Here is an 18,799-nt window from a genome sequence, read left to right on the forward strand (position 1 = left end):
CACAAGCAGAGCTATTGTGATTAATATTTTGGTTTGAACTCCACAATGTGCAACAGCAATTCTCCTGTATTCTCAGAATACACCACACTTGTATTAAAAATGGCATAATCCTTCATTATTGTTCTTGTTAAGGATTAGAAAAGGACAACAATTCATAGCCCCATGCTTTTCTTTTTCCAGGGAACAGAGAATAAGAAATGTGAAATAAAAAAATAAAAGATTAACAGGAATGCAGTTTTCAATCCACAGAGATGTTTCATTGGTTGAGTAGCACAGAGATGGCCTTTTCATGAAATGAATTGGTGAACAGATGAAGGCAAACTACTTTGAAAATGAACCGAAGAAGCCCCGATTTAAAAAAAAAAGAGAAAACAATTATTGAGAGACAGAGTTTCGACACAACACAACACCTAAAGTAAGATAGTGTCCCTCAATGGAACTAAAGGATTCTAGAGAAGCTTGGTACTAGTTCATACCCACTGGGGCAAAAATCTCGGCTCAGACATGACCATCCTCTGTTACGCCTGATACATCTGCCATGCTGGGTCTTAACTTGGCCCTGGCAGTATCTTCATTATCGATATCTGGACATTTCTGGAACACAGATACCATCCCATCGCTTGTCATCCTTAACAGGGATTGTTTGTTACTGTTACTCCTAGTAAGGCTTGCATATGGCCATGTTTTGAAAAGCTGCTCAAGTTCAAGCTTTAGACCTTGCTGAATAGTCAGTAACTACTCTGACTCCTTATCTTTTGCTGCAGTGCTGTGGGCAGGGCATCAGATCACTTGACTGGCCATATACAATTTCTAGTATTAGGAATTTGTCTTTTCACATACCCCAACTTGCTCTCCATGAGACACACAGACAAGAAGAGGAGCTTAGGGTCAGACATTTATACAGCACCCCCAGAGAAAGTGTGGTTAATAGCCTTGCTCAGGGGCCCAATGGAGTAGGATTCCTCTGCCAGCTGCAAGATTTGAACCAGCAACCTTCTAGCTACAGGTGCAGAGCCTGAGCCACAGAGCCACATCATGCGGAGAAATGTAGTGTCACGTAGTGCCCAAGACAGCATACATACGGTGAGAGCTCTTACAGTATGTCCACTTTGCATCAGCACATCTCCACTATTGGCACAATGTACAATGAGGAAAAAAGGAACATATAGAAAACTGGATTTTTCTCCTCCTCACCACATGTTTCAAAGTATTTCGGAGAAGGGCATATGTGGATATTTCAAAATAATTCCAAATACCACTGATGGGAGCTAACTTGCCAAGTGGAGTTCAACGTGACTTGGCTGATTTTGTATATAATAAAATTTCTGTTTACTTTCCAAATTGCCCTTGCAATGTCAAACCTTTATGCAGCAAATAAAGAGGCCCCTTTATGTCACAAGCTCAAAAAAAGTCATTGAAAATCAGATGTCATGGTCCATGAAAAAGGCCTATTAAATTTATAGTCTCAGAGATTCTCAGAATAGTTGAATATAAAACAACCATTTGTTTTATCATGAGGGCCAACAGTAGATGTCTTTTATATCAAGTACATTTTAAGTGGATGTTATCCAGATCACATTACTTTCAGTGCTGCTCACAAGAAGGCTGCTGTTGTGCAAAAGAATGATAAACAAGTTTACACAGAGGAATGTGTACGTTTTTGACCAGCTACATCTGAGAGCATAGAGCACTGAGTTACCTCACCAGCTATCTTTCTATCGACAACATCCTTTCTGGTGGAGGGAGCTTTTCTGTACAGTGATGAAAGCATTTCAGAAAACCACACTTTTAGAGAACTGCTTGAAATATATGAGAAATCGTGGCATTTGGAATACATTACTGTGATCTAATAGTCGCACTTTGGTGTGTGATATGAACACACACATGGGAGAGGGGTAGTGTTTGTAATCGACTGCAGTGGTTTTGTGGCTAAGGATCTGTGCCTGTGGCTGGAAGGTTGCTGGTTCGTATTCCAAAGAGAGGAACACGACTTGCTTTTCAGTAATGTAATTATATAAATCGATCTTCTATATTAACAGTGAATCGCGATTCATCCAGCACATCTCTGCTTTCGACACCATTTTCCAAAACATGTACAGTACATAAATAACAACTGCAGACAGTCCCCGATTACTGCTGAGGTTAAAGCTTGAAAACATGGTAACGCACAACCTGCAGTGTCGGGCCGTATGCGTTACAGTATAATCACATTTTGAAACGCCTTCCGATTCTCACGCCAACAGCGAACTCGCACACGTTGTATACTGCATGTGCGGGGAGCATTTGTAACTTTAGGTAAACGTCGTTTTTCTCTAACGGCGAGTGGCAGTGGTGGTGACTGTGGAAGAGACTGCCGCGGTAAATGCAATTTGTACGTGCGCGCATTGTGTATTTTCTTGCTTTCAATATGAAAACGAACATAGTTTTTAATGAACTAGTTTTTAACCGCAAAGCACCAATGAGAAGACTTTAAACCTCAAAGGTGAGCAGAAATAGAGATCGTTCCTCCTCTCTGCGCGACAAGCCCTGCAGCACGGAGCACAAACACATAGTCTGACAGCGCTTTGAAGATACAGTATGTGGGCTTGGAAATGACGTGCGATCAGGTGGAACAAGACAAATCGTCTTTTAGGCTTTAGACAAATGCTGCACTGTATAATGTTTAAAGCATGCAAGGCAGGGCTTGTGGAAAAACTGCAGAGGTTTCTGTAGATGCCGGGCAAAAGCCTCTCATGGTAACACAAACTTCTTCAGTGTTTACCATCAGCACGCGTTATCTAGCGCAAGAGCCGGGAAGAAACGATCCTCGTTTTCAGTTTGGTTTCCGATAAGTCTCCTGCTGGAAAGAAATAAAGACTATTAATAATATTGTTTTAAAGCGACAGTTACAGACCGATGTCATAAGCTCGTAAGGTAAGAGCTCATTTATTGCTGAAAAGTTATTTTTAATGTCTGCTGTGCCTTGTGATAGACGAAATATTGTAATTTTCACTTTTTTAAAAACATCTTTTTAAGGAATTATTTGCATCTTTTGCACACATATTCTGTTCATTCACTCAAGTGAGAATTGGGTTTCTTTTATTATAGCTTTACAAATACACCATTTGACCACGCGGAGCGCAGGTAGTGCACTTTCATTGGTGCATTTTCTTAAGATACTGACGAGTTTTGACATAAATGCTAGATGCCATAGCATGGCTGCAGTGCCAGCAATCGCTCAGGCTAACAGTGTGTCTTTCACCTGTATGGATGTGTTATAAGTTCGAGTTTTTTTAAACCCGTGTATAAAACATTGTATTGAGGTGGTAAACTGCAACGCTGTGTGATCGGTTATTACAGTTTAGAAAATGTACTGTGAAAATACAACCCTGAAACTTGTCAAAGTCGTGGACGCGTTTCTTTCTTTAGAATCTGTCATGGATCTGTGGTGCATTAAACCTGGTTTATTTCCGAAACATGCTCTAACGGCGTTTATTATTGGAGTTTTATTTATTATTGCCACTTTTACACATGCTATTTATCTTCAGCTGCAAAGATCCGCGGACAAAAAACATTTACACCGGAGGCTACAGGCGAGCAGGGCGAGAAAGACAACAGGTATTCGCGCAGCGCAGAAAGATGCGCCTGACAGGGGCGCAGGAACTCTCGGAGAAAACAGCCGGCTGAGAAAATAATTGAATAGTTTCAACTTTAAAATAGCCGCAGCTGTGGAAATACTCTAGTATCGCTTTGTGCCTGCTGTGTGGAGCTTAAGTAAAAACTAAAAGAATCCGACAAGATCACAATTGGGAACAAGAGAAGTTTCATTTCTACGCCGAAAAGTAAATAGCATAAAACAAAAGTCCCCTTTGTGGGGATTTAATCATATCTGCCGGAAATACGATTAGGGCAAAGCAGAATATGTACGATTCATCCATACCGTGTAGATTTATTTTGCGTTTTAACGAAGAGGCATTGTGGAAAACCTTAATAAGTGTCCAGTTGATCTGGGGTTGTTTAGCAACTTTACCAATCATTAACCCATCAAAACTGGTATTATACTAGCGTTTTCAGATTACCGAGTGGAGAACCGTTTGGGGACTGTCTACAATTTTAAATTTTTTTACATCTTTTTGGTCAAACTCAAAGTATATCGGCGTGTCTCCGTTTCCCCCCTGTGCGCAGTTGTCGTGAAATCTTGAGAAACCTAACAAAAAAGCCTTAATTTGTTCGTCCGTTTAGAGCAATGTAAGTGTTCTAAAACCAAACCAAGTCTTTTGGCAGATGTACCTGAAACACTCTTACTAAGGTAGAGCAATGTTCTTTTTACGTCCAATTCGGCTCTGCTACCGAAATGGTTTTCGCCTTTCTACTTTTTAGCGTGGAATCAATTTACTTTCCGTCTGGTAGTTTATAAGGTAATCGAAACGCGTGTTTTAAAGATTAATTCTAAGAGTCGTTTGATTCAAATGCGATTTCGTCCAATCGAAAAAGAATATAAAAAAGTAAAAATATGCCCCCCCCCAAAAAAAAACGATCCTTGTGCCACTTCTGTCGTGAACTTCAAATGATGACGCAGGGACAGGAGTACCACCAGGGTTACTACAGTCTGTTAAGTGCATCGTCGCCAGCAGCACTGAGGTCTCCTTGTGAAGCTGATGTCAGGAGTCTATTAGCGTAGCCTCAGGCTTGTCAGCTCAGCCGTGACAAAAAAGGGTCCTGCTGCACCCATATCTTAACAAGTGACGGACACCTGTAAAGTGCAGAAGCTGCAGTTGCACTGTAGCATCCGATGTGGTCTGTCATCATCCTAACAGTCAAGACTCATGAGAATACACACTAGATATCCAAATATAATGTACAATTTTTGAAACACATGACAGTGATTTTATTAAATAATACGTTTCATAGTATATCCAGTAGCCATATCACCCTGCAGCTCTCAGCTGGCAGCCCCCTGAAGCTCAGCAAGGTTGAGGCTGGTCAGCACCTGGATGGGTGACCCCCCAGGTAAGCTGCTGGAGCCTTCATCAGGTATGCTCAGTTTTGAAAGATTGATAGATTGTTCTAGAAATGTGAAAAGATAGGCTATTGCTTTGCCTGTATGTATCGAGGTAAGTTTGTTTGGGTTAAACGGCTGATTTCTGGAGAGAACATAGTTTTGCAGGTTTACTGCTTTTTGAATCCAGTGCAGGTTCCTCAGAGACAGGGAGTTCTGACTAAATCTGATTGCATAATTGTCTTCTATGTGTAAAAAAACAGTTTCCCAGGCCTTCTGGTAATTGATGATCACTGCTGGTGTTTAGGTTAGCTGTCTGAGGTGTGTAATCATGCATCCTGACATACGACAGTAATCTATGAAAACGCCAGGAGTCTCCATGAGAGTGAACTTTTCCCCGATCACCCTTTCAAAAATTAGGGTTGTCACTGCAACTTTAGTACAAATGTATTTTAAAGATTAAATACTCTAACAGTTGTGCTCTAATTAGCAAACTAGGGGAATGATTATTTTGAGCTTAACAGAGCAGTGTAACGTGCTTTTTTTTAGTGAAATTGCAACCCCATTTACAGTATGTATTGCTTGTGTTTCCAGAAGATTTTAATTACAGACTCTTCTTTTTTGTGTGGAATACGCGGCTATTTTTCCAGTAAAATAATTTCAAAAGACTTGAAAACAGCAGTTCTTTTCTGATTGACAAGCAGAGAAGCTGTTTACATGAAAGACTTAACATTGGCACTGCAAACTTGTCTTATCATTACAGCTTCACTTAGTTATACTAGAATCTCTGAGCAAATGTGCTCTCCTCTTCCAGCTCGATTTTATGACACCTTTCTCATCTTGTAACACTATTTGTTGTTCATCTGTAATTAAACGCTGGGAGATAGGAATTCTTAATGACAGGTGAGTGGAGGTGAAGGAGAAATGTACCATAGATCTCAGCCTTGAACAGGTACTGTAGTTGCTGCCTCATCTGCTGTGCTTTGCTTTTTAAGCTTCGTTTGACCAAGGCCAATGGAGTGATAGCAGGACAGATCTAAACATAAAGAAAAATGTTAATTGAATCACAGCTTCACATTGGCTTAATTGAATTTAATATTTACAAGTTAATCCTGTCCAGATATTTTCCAATTGACGTCACTGTAGAAAAGTTAATTAGGGCTTTAACTAGTCTTTTGAATAACACAGTTGTTTCCTCTAGAACAAAAGAGAGCTTTGTATCGATAATGGGGTAATTCACTGTTTCAGTTTAACTCTTGCAGTTGTGTCATTTGTACCTTTCACCACCTCCAGGGTTGTAACATGTGACTTGAAATGATGTGCTGATAATACTGTAAGTAATGCTGCTGACATCAGCATTTACAACCTCCAGTTTGACACTGTATGGATACTTTTTTTTTTGCTATTATTAACAGCAATCTTGAGATACATTTTCAAAAAGTGCCAACATTTCAGCAGAATCACTCTAGGTGAGGATGCAGAAGGACTTTGTACAGTAAACAACCAAGTAATTATTAAAATATAGGGGAACCAGTCTGCAGAACCTCCATATATACAGTAAGTAATCATCTAGCAGTATTTTATTTCGAATGGCTCAAGATTAGAGTTCAACTAAATAGTATTTTTTTAAATAACAGGAGGCAAAACATATCCTGTGTGTTAAATGGAGGTTTAAAATAAATACTAGGACGATGCTGCTTTACTCAAACCTGTGTCTGTAACAGCTGGATCTGTGCTCCAGAGTGATAAGAGGTTAGAGACCAGTCCTTTTGTACTGTATTTGTCCAGATACAACTCTTCCACTTATTTTCTGTTCTGCAGTGTTCTTGTTTAATTCAATTAAAATTAAACTTTCATATCTTACTTGCTAATCAAAGTTTGTATTAAATGGATGCCGGGTTTGGATTCCCAGTGGTACCTTTGCCTTGTAATGAGGTTCAATCCTACTCCTGTTTTGTGCTGGCTGCTCTGAGCCATATAGTGACTGTGTATTATATTACATTTTGTGCTTTTGTGCTTTCCAGAGGATGCTTGAATAGTTTATTGCTGGTTATGCTCTTAGTTTCTTAATTCTTTGAATTGTACCTCTAAACAGTGACACTGTGGCCAAATTGCAATTTGCAGAGAATTGAAATCAAACTATCAGCATTTGACAGATAGGCCAAATAGACAGTATCTTGAAATGAAATAAATATCAACCATTTTTCCATGTTTTTTTTTCTCCATTTTGCAGCAAAAAGAGTTTCACGTCTAACTGGTATTTAAAGGTCACGAAATGCCGACCCTTGTAAAGTTGTTGCAGCCTTGCTTTATAATGATTTCAGGTGACATTTCCTCAGATCTCACTTTTTGTGTAACTAATTATGTCCTCTGTGTTTTCCGTGCACAGAAGACATTATTTACTGACTACTGTTTTAAAGTAAAAGAAGCTCAGGACAACTCATTTACTGTCCAGTTCAAATAATTAAAAAATAATTTCATTCAACAACTGAGTGAATGTCATATCTGACTTCTCAGGTGAGAGCATCTGCTCTGAATGCAGGATCCAGCTTATATATTTTGCAAAACCCAGATAATGCCTATTGCTAATTGTGACTGATACGTTATAGTGAGGTGGAACAGTTTGCTGATTACTCTAAAGATTGAGTGTGGTTTAGATTGCCTTATGGCTGAGTTGACAATCTGCTAATGTTTTTACAAATGAATGCTCACAGGTCACACTGACCTTTGATAAGTTAATTACATTTAGATAGGATTGTGGGGAACACAGTCCGAACCATCAGGAAGGGAACTTTTTTTGGTGAATGATGTCATTCCAGTTCATCATTTTATATTTTATGTAATTAGACTTTAGGCTTTTATACTGTGTAAGCAGATGCATCCATTTTAAAAAGTAGATCTAGGAATTATGGATATAGGCTCAGGTGTTCAGATTTTTGTTTTATTCTAAGGATCAAAGAAGGCGGCATTATTTTTTTTACCAGGAATTTGTTAACAGACTTACAGACATACAGATCAAAGTCACTTTATTGAGAGCCGACAGTTATCTTCCACTGCCATTAAAAATCGTTTACCAAGTAGTCAGTTATGCAGAGTGAAACATTTGTAAGAGGGAATCTGATTTTTATCTTAATGCCTTGGATATGAAGAAAAGATTTTGAGTAAGGGTGAAAACGATTCTCTAAAATCCAAACGTAACATAGAAAGAAACAAATTGTTGTACTCAGTATTAAATAAATATGCTCATATGGAATTAGAACGATTTTGTATTGTATTTTTGAACTATTTTGCCAATCTGATATAAAATGAAGCATCATTTCATGAGTGACCCCTTGGTTGTTTGTAAATGTGGACAAAATGTTACTTTTAGCATTTTAGGTCTGATGGTATTATCAATTTGTAACATATGCTCAATGTAACAGCACAGTAAAATGTGATTTTTTCTTTCGTCATTACACCACATACAGTAATACAGAAAAGGCATTTTCTTTTGTTGAAAGAATTTAGTAGTGATTAATATTATTAATCTAAAACTCACTATCTTTAAATATTTTTAGATCATAACAAATTTTAAAAGAGATATTGAATCTTTAATTGTCTTTTTTTCACATCCTTTTTAAGTTTTAAGGTTTAAGCAGGTTTTAAAAGAGATATTGAATCTTTAATTGTCCTTTTTTCACATCCTTTTTAATTTTTAAGTTTTAAGCAGGTTTAAATTTCGATGTTTTACAGACAAGAAAAAAAATGATCCAGTTCAATCAAGCCCTTGTCTTTCTCTAACCAGTGTCTAATGAACAATCTCATTCTTATTAAAAATAAAACTCAATCTTTGCATTAGGACATCCAAGCAGTTCAAAGAATCACTCCGTAATGCACAGCCAAAAGCGCTGCTTGCATGCTCTGGGTAATTTACTACAGTAGGTGTTTGTGTGGACGTATAAGCTGGTGAAGTCTGATGATGTCATCAGAGATTGCCTTGGGCTGAGTCCTGTGGTGAGGTAGACTGGTGTAGGCTGGCACTAATATCATCTTGGGCTGCTGGGATAGCAGCTTAGAGAGGTGCCTGGCAGAGCATTGTGATCCTCTGTAATCTTAATATCCTGACGGATGAGGTAAGCTTAGCTTGGGAGCCAAGGGCCCAGCAAACGCAGCCCAGCAAGGCCCTGAGAAGATTGTGAAATCTCAGCCTTGGCGTTTGCAGTGTAAGGTATCCAGATGGGAAGACATGAGGGATAAAGAGTGTGGATTGTCTTCCAGATGGACAGTGTTCATGTTGGGGAAAGAGGAAGATTTGGAGAGGAAAAGCTCATGAATATTTGCCAGCACAATGTGTTTTTTGTCTCCCTTCCTCTCCTTATTACTGGGCCTTTGGAGGGATTACTGTCATTTTCAGATGTCACTGTGTTTTGTTCTTAAAGAATGAGTCTTTATTTTTTGGGGTGTTTTGTTATGTGAGACACTATTAAATTATTATTGTTTTTAGATGTTAAAAAACCATTGCAGATGTCCAAGATACTTTAGTAAGGTTGTGCTTTTTTCTGTGTTTTGTCTGTCTTGTCTAAAACGTTTCTGTGATTTGCAAAGTTATCCTGTACATGCCTTAAAAATGAGAAACTATAAAAATATATTCCCATTCACTGTAACCACTGCAACACTCAAGGTGACAATCACTTAATTTTGTTTCAATGCAAAATATCAAAAATATTAGAACTTGTGTAACTTGCTGAAGATTTGCTAATACTAATAGGTATCTGAATACGTTAATTTGTACTAGCAGACAGATAAGGTACTTACACTCCTGTCTTCGGTTTTAGTGGTATAAGCTTCAAACATAATGATAAGACATTGTAAATTCCACTTCGTAGAATATATTGCAGCCCTTTGTAATTAGGTTCAGTTTTAAATGTCATTCAGAATCCTGCATTACTGCAAATGCTTGACAGTTCACCACTGACCGTACATTGCTGTGTTAGCGCGCCATCACTCACAGCTCAGTAACTGCACAAAATGTACTCACAATGAGAAAAAGTCAGGATAAACACTACAGTGGACAGGTTTAAGGAGTGATTAGATTTGTTTGGTCAACATAGTCATAGTAATGTTGGGAATAAGAAGTATTGCTCACTGGAGGTATTCTACTGTTTTTCTCCACTGCTTGGCAGATCTCCCTTTTTATCTTACATATTTTAAACAAGGGTTGAAACAAAGGGATATATGTTTGAGTAGCAAATAGCTTTGACATCCAGAATGAAGGTTATGCATATCTATCCATCTTATTTCATGCTTTCCCACTGAGAAACAAAAGCTTTTCACAGATTAGGCTAAAATTAGGTCACCTAACTAGTCGCCCCACTGACTGTCCTGGCACGACCTGTGTGCTCATCAGGCTGAAGGCTTCTGACTGACTCTTGCTTCCTTGTAAACGGGGAGTGGATGTGACTCGTTTCTTTCCTCCAAGACTCCACTGACGGCGTATCGGCAATGTAGGATGGCGGATAAGTAGGGAATATTAAGAAGCTTCTCGGAGCACACAAGAAATATCATAACTTCTGAGGCTGGATGTGTTGACGGAAATGTCGAGAAATTCAGTTGTTTTAGAATATCTTATAAACTGGTGTACCCTGTCACGTGTAGCGGAGCTAGTTGCGTGTAGCAGGGACCTCAGCCGCCTGGGCCGAGGGAGGTCTCCTTTAGTCCTTCAGCTCATGCGGCTGTTTCCCTGTTGCGTTACGCCGGAGACCCGGGTTCGTGCCCAGGTGTTGCTGGACGAACCGGCGGGGTGGAGTGGCGAGGGCACGAGCCCGCGCAGAACCACGACGGTCGCACACGGCCGATCAACACATTCCCACGCGCACAGATCCCCGCAAACACCAACGCACAACCTGATCATCCAAGAAAACAGAAACACTTCGGCCTCCGCGTCGTGACGAAGAGGGCATGCCCATACAGATGGTCATGTGATTGCTCATCCAGAATGTCATCATATCAAAACCTTCACTTTCTCCTGTAATATCGCCGGCTCCTCATGTGTGCGAACAACAGAAGACCTGGGAGATACGTTGGGGTGACAGTAGTTGATCTGGGAGGGTTCCAGAGTGGCTCACCCGCTACGTTGCAGGTTGAGCTCTGTATACCCAGACAGAGCAAATGCGACTCTGTTTTACATCAGTGGTCAGTTATCCATTGTGGAAAATCCATTGTGACCTCCCTGCACCTTCAGGTCACAGTTAATTTGCACTGGCTGACAAAGGCCATGTACCTGTCCTCTGACCTGTGCTGAACCTCCTGATGGACACTGCCCACCTTGCGGCCACGCATGAGACGAGAGGCCTGAGGGGTGAGAGGAGAAGAGGAGGCTGTAAAAACATCCTCATTCTCGCCGAGTGGGTACAGCAGTCGCCATGGTGACCCACAACATGAAAGACACAATTGGTGTCTATACCGACTGGACGGGTATATAATAAAAAACAATAAATTGGTTCCTTTTGAAAAAAAAACAGTTAGCTGTGCTGCTGTATTTGTGCAAGAGCCTTTGGGATGGACAGCTATTGCAGTTCCATGATTGTTAGTTTATGAGCTACTCCCAGATCTGATTCAGGCAAACACACGATGGTGTTCATTCTCTCTCTGGGCTCCCACTGACTCCTCAGAAGCCGGAGATCTGACTGCATATGTTTGTCAGACTTCCTTCACATTTTGCGGGTTTTGGAATGGACACATGTTAAGATCCGCCGGGATCTTTGCTGGGCTGAGTCTCTCTCGCTGTAGAGATGTCTGGTTTTTCACATGGTGGCAATGTATTTCCATAAGGGTCTGCCTTTTCTGTTTCCTCTGGGTCTGTGTCCAGTCACGATTGCTCTGGGCACTGGAAGGTCATTTTTAACACCTCTAACCAAACAGTTGTCATCTCCAGTGAAAGCCTCCAATCCTTTTTCTTAAAGGCAGGCAGAGGACCATGTAACAGTGCTGTCAGCCCATTACCAGTTGGATACAATCTTCTGGCTCCCTGGTCTTGACCTGACAATACTTTGGTCCACTGGTTAATCACGTTGCTTGTTGTTAAATAATTGTACTTTTACCAGTCAACTCTGTAGAGCTTATCTATTTACTAGAACATCACCTAGAGATTTGTATATCCTCACTTGAGTAATAACTGATTGTCACTACAGATGGCTTTCAGTTTTTCAATGTCTTTTTTGATTTACAGAGCGAAAGCCGTGGAAAATGAGTTGTTATATAACACACCCTTGTACGCACAGATTATAGAGAAGAACTGAAGTACAAATCATAATCTAATAATATTTTATAGCCTATGTCAATGACAAATGTCCGCTCGGCTCATTTGGAAACTGGTTTATCTTCTGTTTCGACTCACCTGCTGAGTTCAAGTGGAAATCTGATTGAATGGAGTCTTTAAGGAAGATTTATGATCTTTTTTTACTGTAATGTTTTTTTGTATGAAATTGTTACGATTATTAATGGATTTTAAAAGACATGCTAGAAACACTGAAGCAGGTATGTTCCATGGTCATCATTTCATAATGACTTGTACCACAGTTTTTTAGTGATTAGTGCATTTTGCTGGAGTGCCGTATTAATATAATTCACAAACCTCAGTGGGCTGTGCTGTCAGTCTCCCTAGCTTGCTGTTCATGTCTGTACATTGCCATAGTGAATTGTAAAAATACTTATCCAGCAAGAGCACTGCTGTACCATTCTTAAGGACTGCAGTACTTGAGCTGTTTTTTAATTCTCTTACCGAATCCTCTGTATGGAACTGATGTTTTTCTGAACTCCTCTAAATTCCCAGCTTTCCAAAGTCTCTAACAAGTGAAGGATTAAGGAGATCTGAGAGTTTTGCTTTTAGGACTAGATATTGTGGTCTCATTTCATAAAGATTTGAACAGAAAGAAAGCAATTTTGTGATATGCTCTATATGTTTGATTTACATAAGAGCTTTAGTGTTCATCATCTCAGATATACTGTATTTAGAACCATTCTGTCTTTTGTTCTTCATATGTCCAAAGCTAATGTCACAGTCTACCACAGAACTAGAATTGCCTGTGGAAATTTGATTATCTTTATAAGCGATCATCCCATGACTGGAGGTTGTGTTGAAGCCACATTTAGAAGATTTTTAAAACATAAATTATCATGTTTCACTATTGCCACTCTAAACATTAAATATTCAAACTTTAGAGCCTTTTCTCTCTGCCTTAGGTTTTAAAACTAACCTTATGAAATAGTTATGTAAACCTCAGTCACTGATTCATGCTTTGTTCTTCGCAGCTAAAAAGTATCGGTCACAGTCATCAATCTTGCTGTATTTCAAGCAGTAATAAAATTTGATATCTTTGAAGTCACTTCTGCTACAGGGTGCAGTAAAGTCAAAGAGTTACTTTTTCAGTAAAGTTCCCAATTTTCAAAAATAATCTATGAGAAGCAAGCGCACCATAAATAAAGGAATGAATACAAAGTAGTCATAAAGTTCAGGGGTAGTGCAGAATACAGTTTAAGGTTCTGGATTCATCTCTCAACTACACACACACACTGAAGTGGTTATTATTGTAAGGAATTCCCAATGAAGAGATATGGGGATCCTGTGCAGACGCAGGAGCAGGTAATGTCGAGGCAGGCGAACAATCCGGAACGTCAGGCGAGATCGTGGTCGAAAAGGAGAAAGGTGGTTCGAAAAACAGGAAGTACAAATAGAGGCAAACAATTCGAATCGAAAGGCAAGGTCAAGGGTCGAGAGGCAAAAGAGAAGTCCAGAATTCAGAGGCGTGCGAAGTACAGAATAGCCACCAGGTAGAGCTCTCAAAGAGTAGACTCCGTACCGAGCAGGAAGAAGCGCGTTTGAACGGCTTAAATACTGCAGCCGGCCGCATGGTAGGGCGTGTCGTGCTGAGTTAACACGTGCGGCAGCGCTTGTAATCATCGGCCCGCTGCCGGCACTGGTCAGCTCTCTTGGGGGCTGGTCTGGGCAGGCTGGCGGGCGTGACAATTAAGGGAAATTTAATTAACAGGGGATCATAATACCCCATTAGGGAACTATGATCATAGTATGTTATACTTTAAGTCACATTTTGTAATAGTACATTTAACATTTACAGTCAAGCAATGTGTATTTGTGATCATGGAATTGTTATGAATGACAAGTACAGTACATTATCCCTTTTATTTTCAGGTATTCATTTTTTTCCATGCATGCATCTGATCATATTAGAACAGAAAACTTACTTTGTGTTCACACCTGGTGACCAGGTGGTTTCAGGTGACTGTTAGCACTGGAACACATTCACCTTGAGTAGGTTTCAGGGTGTGAAGGACAGTGCTGGTTGCACATGCTTCTGAAAAAATAACTGCATGAAGTCTGTGGTCCATTAAGCTCATCCAGAACTTTCATAATTTTACAGCTGGGTAAGATGACATTTGTGGCCTCTGCAATGGTAATTAGTAGAAATCCCATGATATTTGCATGCTAATTACATGTCACATTAACTGAGTAGGGTCGTGGAAAGCCAGCAAGTCAGAGAGATAATCAACAGCAGTGTTATGGCTGGCTTGGTAATTGAAAATATGTAAATCTGGTGAGTAATTTGCTGTTGATATTTGGATTCATCTCCCAACAGGTGATTACTACACACACTGGACTGGTTATTAAGGGAAATTTATTTAAGGTGATCATAGTACTTCATAGGTAACTATGATCATAGTGTGATATACTGCACTTGAACAGTAGGAGCTGGTTGCTATTCAGTACAGCTGTATTTGGTGCTGTACACTGTATGTAAGTCTGGTGTTGTATAATTGCTACTGCCTGTTAATGTGTTGCAGGGTGCAATGGTATGGATGTAACTTCCATGGAGTTGCTATCTTTTAACCTTCAGTGTCCAAATATAATTTTTCTATTTTAAGAAAAGCAGACGTCATCATATGATGTGCCTACAGAAAGACATCTTTTAAATAATATGCTACAGGAAATATCATACTCAATAAAGACACCTTGGATACTAATTATGTGATCATTCTAAGCTCTGGCTTTGTAGAGTAGGTGTTCATAACCTGTTGTGTATGGGGATTGTTGCGTGTGGTTAGTGAGATCGTCCAAATTTATCTTAAGTTTATACATAAACTCTAACATGGAAGTGAATCTTACGACTTTGCACTTTTATATTAGAACTAGTTTCATTTTTATTTTTTTCAAGTAAAAGAAAACATTACAGCATTATGGGTTGATTTAGAATTCTGTCACAGCTTTCATTGTGAATTAAAATAATGCATACATGTTTTTTAAATGTTGTTTGTGCACTTGTGTGTCCATTACTGTTGTCGCTTTTTTCAAAGTCTCACAAGTTAACTGCCCACTAGGACCACATTTCCATGACTCATGTTGCATTTTCTTTTTTCACATTTTCCACATTCCTAATACTGAATGTGATGAAGAACAGTCCATTAGAAAGTTCAAAACATCTGTTTCAGTTTCAGTTTATTTCATTAAAAAAATTTGGGTTGCCATGGATTTTGGAAACATAGTTCAAATTATTAACAAAAAGACTTTCCTAAATTTTAATCTGCATGGATAATAACTGAAATGAAAGCTGTTAAAAAAGAAAAAAAATTGACTTTACACACCCCACTGCCCTATCTTAAAATGGAACTTGAAAAGCGTTGTAAATCACTACCACTTAATTCTAATTTCGTTTAAAATGCTGCAGATCGTATAAGTTAAAATCAGAAATAGCAATAAAAGGAGAGATGTGCACGAATATCCACCTGGCTACACTTGTGAAACACTACTTATCTGTCACAGGAGTCAGAGCTTAGACAGTTTTTATTTGAAGTGGAAGGCCTCTGGATGCCTCCTTTCTGCTACAGTATGTCCTCTGCAGATGCGCTGTGTCAGCTTTGCCACAACCAGCCTGTGAAGTTCTCTTCCTGAACCTGCAGTGCAGCTCGTCGTGAGGCCCAGCGACAACAATCCAATTGAAACCCCTTGTCTTCCGTGTGCTGAACTGTTCTTCTCCAGGCGCGGCCGTTACCTACATTATAAGAATCGGCCTGAGGAGGTGAAATCTCAGCTGGCAGCAGGAGCTCTTCACGTCTTCGAAACGGAGGTGGCTCAGTAACGCACAGTCATGAAGCTTCCTGACCTGCATTTGTTATAGGTGGCTGTGTCGTGCCTGCAAGGCTGCTTTTCTCGGCTGAGTCGGGGCTTGGACCTGCTCCAGTCTTGACCATGTTAAAGGAAAGTCTTCACTTTGGCGCTGCAGTGTGGTTCGTTATTTACTGCGATCTTAAGCAGCACCATGTCTCCTTGACAATTTATTGCCCTTTTGCACCAAGTGAGGATGTGTGGTCAAGCTCGCTTGTTAGGTGACTTGTACAGTCCCAGGCTGTGATACACCAGGCATGGAGCTGGTGTAACATGGTGTAGAGCACACAGTGCTGTACCTGCATGGTGAGCGTGTACACCTGCATGAGCTAGTAACTTAGATGGCGGTTTCAGGACGCACAGCCCTAGAAAGGGCAATACCCACGAAGGATTTCCAGTTCGATAAAAGGGCATTAACTATTGTGAACCTTTGGGCTTCACTGCCTTTTTCAAGTGAGTAAAGAACATTTTACGAAAAACCTCTGGTACTGTATAATAGCCCTGAAAACGGGTCGGTTGTCTCTCAACTTTCATTTCCATGAGGGCATGTTGTTCCCTTCCCAGTTCTTGTGCATGCCATCTGTTTGTTTGTTTTTTCCCCACTTCTAACAGGCCACTTTTTTAAGACCGAGAACTCAATAGACATCTGTCTTGGACACTATCATATGTTTGTCCCATGACTAGTGCAAGCGCTCCGCATGTGATGCTGTGGCCGCAGCCGTGCGAATTCACAGATTTTCACCTCGTCCTGCTGGTTGTCTCCGGGCCAGCTCGCTGGAAGCTGTGACGCGCTGGCTCAAACACCGGCGAGCGGGGGGGAGAAGTGAGAGCTAGCCTGAGGCCTGCGAGGCCTGCTGTCCTTTTGAAAAGCCCAGGTTCAGCGGCGGGGAAAGGAAAGGCCCTGACCGATATCTGATCTTGGTTTGTTCCCCGCCCGCAGGAATGGCGCCAGACCTCTGAGTGCAGAATGATTCTCGTCCTGCTGCTCCTCCAGCTGGCCTCGACCGGCAAAGGCAAGGAGATTCAGACACATGGAGGGAAGGAGGAAGGTAAGCAAGGAAAGATGAAAAGCGGGTGGAGGTTGATGCCTAATTAAAAAAAAACGGGACCTTCCAGAATTACGGGAGAGGAACCGTTGTCTGAATGGTGGGAAGTTCCAATGCTATTAGCAATGAACAGCCACACAGACCCACCTGTCCCCCAACAGGTGTCTTATGCACAACACATCTCTAAATATGATGTTAAGAATAAGAAGCTGTAGCTCTGTTTATTGCTGAGGGAAATTAGGTGATTGTGCATAATGAAAGCATAACCCTAAAGTACTTTCACTATTTAGATTTGCTCAATGCTGCTCAGCTGAATTCACACTGATAAATAAACTTGGAACGTTCCTATTTTTCTGCTTCACATTTGTGTAAAAGTTCTGATTCCCAGTATGCTGTTGCTTCTACCGAGGTCAGACTCCTCAAAGATTGGCAGCTGGCAACCCAGTATGGGACCTCCTGTCACAGCCTGAGGAGCAGTGAAGCTGTCTCTCAATAATGTTCTGTGTGTTATGTTGTATGTAAATGTCCTATGATGTATTTGTATCGTAAATGCATATAGATAGAGTATTGATTGTATGTGCTTTGGCAACACTGTAATTTGCCAGTTCATAAATGTCAATAAAGCTGTTTGAATTTGAATTTGAAGTGCTGGGCTGCAGATGCCCTTCCTACGGGCTCCTCCTGACATAATAACATCTCAGCAGGACAACACGCATCCACATCCTGCTCATGGAACAGCAGCTTTATTGCACAATGAGAAAGGGCACTGCTCAGCTGCCACAGTTCATGCCCTGCTCATCAGATATAAGCTTTTTGCGAAGAGCTGGAAAGATGTGTGACATACTGTATAGTCTTCAGAGTACAGACTGCAGCAGAAGAATGGGACACTGTAGCACAAGACAGCTTCTGAAGTCTTGTGGAAAGAATGCAGAAGTACGCTCTGTATTGCCTCCAGTGGCAGAACATTATACCTGATCATGCATTACTAACCTCTGACTTTCACAGTAAACCTCCGGTAGATCAAGGTGAATCAGCATAATTCATTTAGCAATCATGTTCTTTTCAATTAAAATTTCAGTGCATGCACCTGCTACAAAAAAGTTTGTCATTTTCCTGAACATAGCACTGTGAATTTGTTGCACATACAAAGGACACATTTCTTCTTATGCTCACCAAAGATGGGGCAGCATTGTTTAGCTGAATGAACCCAGAAATATTACATTAAGCACAATGTATTTTTTTAAATCGAAAATTGAATCAGCTGTCATGTTTCCTTAATTAAGATGTCACCTTAATTGGTTTGAAGTGTGGAAATAGGCCTAATGTGTGACTCATCACGGTCTAATGAAGTGTGTCTTATAACAAGTAAGGTCTTTAAAGAATGTGGACCCTGAGCTATCTGGAGGGCGGCGATGTAAATGAATGATTATATGTCCATTTATTCATTTACAGTAACTGCTTTAGGTAGAAGTGGCTTAGGAACCTGGCAGGCACTGGATGCAAGAGGGGTCTGTATCTGGAGGGGATGTCGAGCCATCACAGAGCACACACTCCTAAGCAGCAATTTAAAGATGTAAATTAATCTCAGCGGTATCTTTGAACTGTGGGAGGAATGTGGAG

At 40.4% G+C, this 18,799-nt stretch overlaps 1 protein-coding gene across 2 annotated transcripts in view; it reads left to right on the forward strand.

Moving 5' to 3' along the window:
* The first annotated feature begins 2,285 nt into the window (after positions 1–2,285).
* LOC102689493 (prolactin receptor-like) overlaps positions 2,286–18,799 on the forward strand; it is a 44,887-nt gene continuing 28,373 nt past the window's right edge. The window contains exons 1-2 of one of the 2 annotated variants that reach the window (XM_069179057.1): positions 2,286–2,913; positions 17,074–17,182. In XM_069179057.1, the coding sequence (XP_069035158.1) occupies positions 17,101–17,182 (82 nt within the window). In that variant the 5' untranslated portion in view covers positions 2,286–2,913; positions 17,074–17,100. The remainder of the gene's footprint in view (positions 2,914–17,073; positions 17,183–18,799) is intronic. The other variant, XM_069179058.1, reaches the window with a different exon arrangement.

The sequence above is a fragment of the Lepisosteus oculatus genome, chromosome 15 (assembly GCF_040954835.1).
Source record: "Lepisosteus oculatus isolate fLepOcu1 chromosome 15, fLepOcu1.hap2, whole genome shotgun sequence".
Classification (NCBI taxonomy): domain Eukaryota; kingdom Metazoa; phylum Chordata; class Actinopteri; order Semionotiformes; family Lepisosteidae; genus Lepisosteus; species Lepisosteus oculatus.